Genomic DNA, 9,377 nt, shown 5'->3' with positions numbered 1-9,377 from the left:
CAATTCAAATCAAATCTTTGATTACTTCTTTTTAAAGTTATTTTATTAACACTTGCTATTGACGCGCTGTGCCGTCGCGTAACATGTTCTGAAAAGACACGGCTTACGTACAATGTCGTAGTAGGGGCTCGTATTTATATACAATTTGTAAGCACTTATGATTTTGCATACACCACAGTTGACAGTACCAACCGGTTTATTATTATTTGTATCACCGATAAGGCGCTAATCGTCGGCTGTGTACATTTGTAGTTGACTGTAAAATTAGTAATAAATTTTCAAAACATTAGTTTTTCTGCTTACACTTTCTTAAAACCCACGCTACGCCACTGTATTAAAGTTATGAAGTAAATAAAATATGGCCGGCCACATTTTTTAAAAAAGAGGTCGGGCCACGGCCCGATGTCACCATGGACTTCGGCGCCACTGACAATTACTAATATCTTGATTGTGTATTTGTGTGACCCTGGTTACATTTTATTCAAAATGATTACTATAACCATAGATTAAAACTAATAAATTAAAACTAGATATGAGTAATATATTGTCATGTTCTTTTAAGGGTGTCGGTGCCGGTGCGTTTTTTGGTACAAAAACATGTCTTACAGGAAAAACTCTTACGACCTGTAGAATTGTCGGATTTCGTAATTTTTTTTTTATCTTTAAGTAGAGAACATTTTGTAGGTCGGATCAAAGCCCGATTTTGAAAACTATAATTATAGAGACTGGAATATGCATTTGAAAAATGCATAATATTTGTCCTTTTTCAAACGTATATTTCTACTACTATTCAAAGTAAAATAAAAAATCGAACTTTGATCCGACCTGTAGAAACTTCTCATCTTTTACATGAAAAAAAAATTAAAGAAATCCAACAATTCTACAGGGCGTGAGAGTTTTTCTCGTGAAGTCGTTTTCGTTGATATAATACACCGTGTCGACCCCGTCTAAATAAGTATCGAGATGTAGATTAACGGAAAAGTATTATAATTAAGGCAATAACTAAAATATAAAACATAATATTCAAATAGCATAGACATTTCGAAAATTGGAAATACTGGCACCGACACCCTTAAAATAAAAATTAAACAATTCATTAATACTACTTTGCTAACAGTTGACACTAATATTTAAAAAAATTTGATTCTGCTCCAAGTATAGTACTTCTTACGGTACTTGGTATCAGTGGCGCCAAAATATATATTTACCCATGACAATCCTCATAGATGATTTTAGTAGATAGGGTGGCACTTTTGTCATTCTATAGTTATTTTATGAAAATTTGTTTAATAGACAACATAAAACCTATACTTGGTGTATGGTAAGGTAATTATAAAAAGTAGGAGGGTGTCAACATTTTATGTGGAGGTGTCTAATGTGATAGATAAAATTTTGTGGTTCAGTGCCACTGCTTGGTTGGTATTGATAATTAAATAATATTGGTCAACAAATTTTGTTAAGGGGATTCGATACCGTGATTTTCTGTCCTGGAGTAATTTGTTGAGATAAGAGAAAAACTGTGGTTAAGCACTATAAAAATTATGTTACAAGATTGGAAGCTATTTCAAACTATTTCTAATTCTAATATTAAACTAATCCAAGACATTAATATTGGAGAGGAGTACTATCTGGGGAGGTAATGAACTTTCTCATGAAACAAGTTTCAGTTTTAGTCGTCTAATTTTTTTTCAGGATACCTACTACCTAGGTAAACTTAGATTTTATTATTTCAGGTGACATACGTACTGTAGGTAATTATTATCTAAAAAAAAACCCATACTTAAAATTGATGTACGAGTAATCTTTTACTTATATAATAAATTATGTTAAGGGTTCCAGATGATATAATAAGTATTTTTCTTCTGGCGTGGTTGAAATAGTATACATAAGGTCATTGCCTAATATATCAATAATTGATAATAAATATTAACATAATATTTATGTATAATAAAATTGGTACACAGAATAATATGTATTTTGCAATGAATCAGTCTAGTCAAGTATTCGAATACTTGAACTTAGATACTTTTTGACCAATGTCTTTTAAATACACATTACACCAACTGTTTAAATACATACTTTGAATATATTTGAAAAGTATTCTTAACAAGACTGCAATGAATACAATAAATTGGGGCCTGATTTTGTTCTATTTCCGTAACATAATTATATTTAAATTGGAAGCCAATAAAAAAATTTAAAGAAAATGTTTTATAGATAATTTTGTTTTATTAAATGGAAGTTTCATTTTATTTTTAATTTGACCAATTGGGTTTTCTTTTTTCAACAAATGATTGTAAACCTTCTTTGCAATCATTGAGTTCTAAATTATCTAGCATAATTTGTTCTCCATTCCTGTAAATATATATTAGGTATAATTGTTAGATAAATATACAATTCTGTAATGTTTTTTTTTTTTAAAAATATATAATTACTTGTAAGCCAATTTAATATTTTCATCGATTTGTCTGTAAAAAAATTTCTTCCCCAAAGCAATAACAGAACGGCTTTTTTGACCAATTAATATTGTCAACTTGGTAATTTCATCATCTAAAAGTAATATCAATGTGTAGAACCAATCACATCTAAATATTTATAAAATAATTAACCTAATTCTTCAGGTTGAACAACCTTACTAACAAGACCAGTTCTAAGGGCTTCTTCGGCATTGATTGGTGTACCAGTAAATAACATATAAGCCGCAGTTTTTTTCGACATAACTCTAGTCAGTGGAATTCCTGGAGTAGAACAAAACAAACCAAGGTTTACACTAAAAGTAAAATATTAAATATTATTATGTAAGTTTTTTTTTACATAGTATTTTAGTCTACAGTAAATCAAAGTATAAAATTCAATAAATTTCGTACCCAGGTGTTGAAAAAGAACTGCGATTTGAACAAATCGCCATATCTGAAGCTGCTACTAATTGACAACCCGATGCTGCAGCTATACCATCAACACATGCTATAATAGGTATAGGACAATCTATCATTGTATTCATAAGTTTTGTAGCTAATGAGAATATCATTTTCTGGTTTTCTGGTATGCTCTATAATATTATAAAAATAATTATTATTGATTATTGATAAAATATGAGTTAATATTCTGTACTATTATAAGCCAAATATTGGACTATATTTAGAAACTTATACATAATTTATATGTATTTCTGACAAAATAAAATCCGCAAAAGCTTTTTCGTTTTATTACATTATTCAGTATGTTAATGGCATCAAATTCAAACAAATATGAAATAACATAAATTTTACTTTTTCATCTAAATGCATAGGCGTAAATCCATTAAAATTTCTGTGGGGCTAACATTTTTAACATCAATGTGAGTGGGGGACTCACACCTATGTTAATTCCCCCAAGTCCACTTAGCCCCCATGTGATTTGTGCCTATATATCTAAGTATTTAAATTAAACACTAAACATGCATTGTGGTTCTCATAAACTTGGCAAGGACAAAATAATTATCGATGATCAACATCAACAAAAATTGGAAAAAAAGCGTAGTTATGTCAAAAACTTATAGAAACTTATTTTACAAAATAATATTTTCAAAATTTGTACACTCCTATACAATTTGAAAATTATTTTAGATTCTAAGCTGAGCGATGAATGTATTGATTTTACAATGATGTGTTTTTTTAAATTTTTAAATTTGTGTTTGTGTACACGATAAGTAGTTGAAATGATGCTTCGATTTTCAACTTCAGTATCTTGTTTGATGGAAAAGTGAATCTAGTTGGTGCTTAAGGAAAACCGTGTTTTTGACAAAATCGATTTTGATGTTTAGTGTAACTATAACAAATGACCGATTTGTATACTGTAGACAGATTGGGTAATACGTGTAACAATCTTGCAGACTTGTATGTAGTGAATTGGCATCCCATGGTGCAAAACATTAATTAATTTATAACAGCTTATATAATACATCTGGAGGAGTAGGTCAAGGGGATATAGGAAAACCTACATGCAACTTGCAAGTAGGTTGGAAATATTTCAATTTTAAATACTTGGAAGCAGGCGCGAATCCAGAATTTTATTTCGGGAGGGGCTGATGAACATTTATAAACATAGTAATACAGTAAAATAAAAAAATAATATTTAATGATTTAAAACACAATGTAGGTATTAGGTAGGTACTATATAACAAGTATTAATCGTCTAGCTCGTCCACTATTGGCAAACTTGTCTAATACCATATCGTCCTTTGTACAAATATTTCTATGAATATTTAGTAATGCTAAACCAACAAGACGATTCTCTGAAGTTGAGTTTCTCAAATATGTTTTTAATCTTGTTGAAAAACTGCGTTCAGCTGATGTAGTTGACACGGGAAGTATGGCAAGTATTTTCAGCAGTTGGTAGAGATTGGGATATAGAGTTTTAGCACAAGAAATTAAAGCGTCTGTGGAGGTGGAAGGTCTTGATGATGGTTCTACTAAGGTCCATTTAGATATCCATAAATCATACTCAGCCTCAACTGTATCCTTTAAAACCCTGGCAAATCATCCATGTAAAAATCAACTGCTTCACGAATAAATATAAATGATTTATTAATACAAAGAGAAGGGTAAATTATACTGTAACAAAATAATAGTTTCTTTTTGAGTCATAAAACGATCATTTAAAGATGAAATTAAATCATCTAAGTGGGGGATAAAAATAGTTCTCAGATAGTATTCTTCAGTGGAACAATGTGGAATATTTGATTGATTTCTTTGATTAACACATATTCGTGGTTTTTTTTCCTCGACATTTAATAATGTTGCAATTGCTTTTGCTTCTTAGTAAATATCACTAAATACAGCTGAACAATTTTCTCTCATTTTTTGAAATTTTAATGTTATGGTTTCTATTTGTTTAAGAGCTGTAGCTAGATCTAAATTTGACTTTTGTAAGTATTGTGACAAATTATATGTATATCCTAATAACTTACTTGAAATATTAACTGCTACAATAAAATTAAAATTACATATGCAGTTTAACATACCGTTAGTTCTAGTTAAGTCAGTTCCAACAAAATAATACAAATTTAAAATCTATAAAATGGAATTTAATAATTTTGCATTGACTTTCATAGACCATGAAAATATTTTTTAGATTTTTTTAAAATTTCGGGGGGGGGGGGGGGGGGGGCTAATTAAAGATTAATTGTTACAATTGCAATAAGCAAAATGTTTAATTCTAAACTTTTGTCAAAGCAAACTAAAAATAACTAAGAAAATTTAAAAAAACTATACATCACAATATAACCAAATATTGCTAACCTGGTGGCCACACCTCTCATCTAAACTTCAACAAGCCTATCAACGTTTAGGGATGCTCTTCCCTATCTTAAACAGAAAGTCTTCCCTACAAAAAAACCTTTCCCTACTTATTTATAAGCAAGTACTACGTCCATTAATCACTTACGCCTGCCCTATTTGGGGTAATTGCGCACAAACTCATCTCAAAAAACTAGCAGATATTTCAAAACAAAGTTTTAATGTAACGATAACAAACGCTCTATGGTTCGTAAGAAACTCAAACATACACAAAGACCTCAAAATTTCCACTATTCAAGACCACATCAAGCTCACGGCTGTGAGCTTCTTCGAATCCATCCATAGGTCAACAGGCTCAATGCACTACCACATCAACATCAGACCACCTCCACAGCGCCGTCTCAAACGAGGTCCCCGCATGACCTAATTCCTCAAGACACTATCTAACTTAATTCTCTAACTACTGTTATCATCTAACGTAAAATTGTAACTTATTTATTTATCGCACTTAATACGCCAAAATGTATTTTATCTTTCATCTCTAGGTATAGATAGCGTAAGCTAGGAGTACCTTATTGTAATAAAAATAAAAAAAAAAACCAAATATTGCTAAGAAACACGGTGATAAAACTAACATAGTAACATTTGAAAGATATGTTCTTAGAAAATGTATGAAACTATGTTTAATACCAACACAGAACAATATAAGCCGAGAACTAACTGCAGATATCAAGCTGGGTTTAAATGTCCCAAACATCCAGAATTATCTTATTTCCAAAATACTAGAATGGTTAAGTCACATACTCACATATGTAAGCATTAGTCAACAGCTCTTATTACAGAAAACACCAAGAAGGCCGTGACAATGTTTGCTTGGCCAAGTGAGGAGACTGAATGAGCAAAAAAAAAGTTGATACCATACTAAAAGCAAACATATATAATAATTATAACTTACAAGTTCTTTGAGGTTGTGTCCGGCAGAAAAAACAGGTCCATTTCCACATAGTACTATACTTTTTAAAGATAAATCATCCCCTGCATTTTTTATTTCTTCAATTAAATGTTGGAGTGCAACAATAGATAGTGTATTTCTATAAAATATATAATATGTACATCATATTATGATAGTAAATATTTTTTTGTGAGTAGTTATTATCAAAATATAATTACCTATGCTTTATTAAACTATTTATTTGCTGATACTTAAATATTAGGATTGTATGTTTGTATCTACAGAGAAAACTTTTTTTTTAAGAAAAATAAATAGTTCAATAAACACAATTTGAAAGTAGTATTCTTTATTATTGCCTAATGCCGAGACGTCGAGTGATTTATTTAACGCAAGATACTCATTATTCAAAAAATATTAATGTTCTTGAAAATATTTTTTTACGTGGTTTCAAGTTGTTACAAAACAATGCTTTTATTAAAAAATGTTAAGGATAAAAATATTAATAACATTTTATAATTTTCCCACCGATTTTAAAATGTTGGTGAAACACTTCTTCCAGACACTAGTCAGTGTAATTATGTTGTTTTCTATGCATCCATTAATATTCAAATTAGGGTACTGACATACGGTGTTGGATAAATTATCTTACTCCTCACATTAAATATTTTTATTTGAATTAATTATTAATTAATAATATTATATTTGAATTAATATATGTATAAAATATAATAATTATATATTATTTTAATCACGATACTTTAATTTTTCATTCAAAAAATAGGGCATTACAACTAACATTACTTTTATTTGAGTATTATTACAAAATCAGTCCAAAACGACTAATAAGTAGGTACAAGCTACATTATTGTTAATGACTTAATGTTGACATGTTGTACATGGACAAAATGTCCAATTGTTAATTCCTGGGATTTTTAATAAGAATTTTTCTCTTATATTCTAACCCCTAGTTTTTGTCACACATTCTACATTCTACTTATTTTAACAACGTGGAAAATAACACGATACTATCCAAAGAAATTACTTTAAAAAAATAATTGTGTTAATTTAAATAAAATATAATGAAATTATTACATCATTACTGCAAAAGTAATTTGTAATTAATGGACACCGTATTACATGGTTTTATACATTTATTTGATATTATACATATTTTATTTTTATAATGTTAATCCACACAAAAAGGGAAATATTAAATGAGATTTTATGATTTTATTGTTAGGGCCGTTCTTACAATGTACAGTAAAGTGTCGGTTAACTTTAACCGGACATTATAAAAACAGCCCTAAATGTTTATTGATGTATAGCCACATAATATTTTTTACATAATCACTATAAACATTATGTATACATAAATTATAGTGATAATTAATTAAATTTATAATAAATACAATAGGTATACATACCTAGTTTTAGGATCTGCAAGAGTTATACGATATGAATTAACTGACTTGATAGTTGTTATAATATTTTCAGGAGATGATGAAGACTTATGTCTATATAGTTGTCTTAAAACTGATTTCAACATTTTTTTGAGTACTGTACTGTAGTTATTTGTAAATTATCTTAATGATGTTTCTGAAATATAAAGTAACCAATATATTCCTACTAAAAAAACTTAGTGGTCTCAATTGGAGGTAGTCGTAGTCAATAATTAATTTGCCATAAGCTTAAATTTGATGTCAAAATATCATAATATAATGAAATTTATAGTTGTTTTTTTCCAAACGTAATATCATCGATTATAATTTATTTATAAATTATAAATACACGGTTTAAGATATACTATTAATCTATTCTGTGGATATACCTACATCACGAATATTGGGTACCTACGCATCGGATATGTGTATATTGTAAAATGAGTAATGACCTTAATCCGTGACCTAACTATATTATTCTGTGCTATAGTATTTATAATCAATGGTATTATTCACTGATCACTGATTAAATTAATAAATTCTAATATAAAAGTATAACACTATATAATATACAAATATATAATATATTACCCTTAGATCATATACAATGGATAGTCATACGAACCATGATATAAAAACAATTATTATTTAGTTATTTATTAATTATTATTATTTGTTATTTATTTAACAATTATTAGTTATTTTTATCATGATACGAACAATTTATGAAGCCAACATAACAGTTACTGTAGGACCTCAGTGATATGCGCATGCGCTTGGTCTCTTATCATTAATGTTTGGCGCAAAGTGCTGCAGAAGCGCAGTTAAGATAAACAGTCGGGCAAGCGCAGATGTCACAGGTCCTATAGTTCCAATGGTAGACGGAAAAAAAAACCAAGGAAAAAAAAACCAAGAAAAAAAACCAAAGGAAAAAAAGACCACGAAAAAAAAAACCATGAAAATAAAAACCAAATTTTTGTATTTTACTAGGTAAATTATGTATTTATGTCATATTATTCACATACGTATTATTAGTAATAGTATTTATACATTGTTCACATTGTTTGGTTACAGTATGAACTATTTATGAGAATCCTTGTTTTAAATTTTCAATCCTTAGCTATAAAAATTGAACATTTTATAATTTTTAAATACGTTTTAAAAATTTGTCACAATACAATAATAAAATTAATAATTTAAAATAAGTTTCACGTTTTAAAAATTGTCAATACAAACATAAATCAGTCAAATACATAGTCAATACAAACAGTCTACAATTATTATAATAATAATAATTTCAAATAGGTTATACTGTTTAAAAAATTGAACATTTTGTAATTTTTAAATACGTTTATACAATAATAAGATTAATAAATTGAAATAAGTTTCACGTTTTAAAAATTGTTAATACAAACATAAATCAGTCAAATACATAGTCAATACAAACAGTCTACAGTAAAATAAAGTAAAAATAATAAAATAATAAAAAAATTCGTAAGTTATCGATATCTTATTGTATAGAAGATAGCAGCTAAAAAATGTTCAATATCGCGGATACCATTATCATAATCCTCACATAATTTTTTTAATTGGATTTGTATTTTTTTGTACAACGTTTTTCGTCGTTTTATTGCGGTACTCCTAATTGAATTTGGGCTAGCTTTGTCTTATCAGCTGCCACTTCCAACCTTATTTGGCTATATAGTCCAA

General features: G+C 28.5%; 1 protein-coding gene across 5 annotated transcripts; it reads right to left on the bottom strand.

Annotated features, from left to right (window-relative positions):
• Positions 1-2,207: 2,207 nt before the first annotated feature.
• On the bottom strand, positions 2,208-8,327 carry LOC100160145 (enoyl-CoA hydratase domain-containing protein 3, mitochondrial). Of its 5 annotated transcripts, none has more exons than XM_003246817.4 (8): positions 8,259-8,301; positions 7,653-7,824; positions 6,447-6,506; positions 6,232-6,367; positions 2,868-3,049; positions 2,610-2,770; positions 2,436-2,550; positions 2,208-2,355 (listed from the first exon to the last, which is right to left on the bottom strand). In XM_003246817.4, exons 2-8 carry the CDS (start codon positions 7,772-7,774, stop codon positions 2,256-2,258), a joined length of 876 nt encoding a protein of 291 aa, XP_003246865.1. In that variant the 5' UTR covers positions 7,775-7,824; positions 8,259-8,301; the 3' UTR covers positions 2,208-2,255. The 5 variants fall into 5 exon arrangements, with proteins under 5 accessions (XP_003246865.1, XP_008186530.1, XP_001942559.2 ...); XM_008188308.3 differs by lacking the exon at positions 8,259-8,301 and adding an exon at positions 8,061-8,170; XM_001942524.4 differs by lacking the exon at positions 6,447-6,506 and having other exon boundaries at positions 8,259-8,327.
• Positions 8,328-9,377: the final 1,050 nt, after the last annotated feature.

Source organism: Acyrthosiphon pisum, chromosome A2 (genome assembly GCF_005508785.2).
Source record: "Acyrthosiphon pisum isolate AL4f chromosome A2, pea_aphid_22Mar2018_4r6ur, whole genome shotgun sequence".
Lineage (NCBI taxonomy): Eukaryota > Metazoa > Arthropoda > Insecta > Hemiptera > Aphididae > Acyrthosiphon > Acyrthosiphon pisum.
Note: the sequence above shows the minus strand (reverse complement) of the source record. Positions and strands in the feature narration are given on the sequence as shown.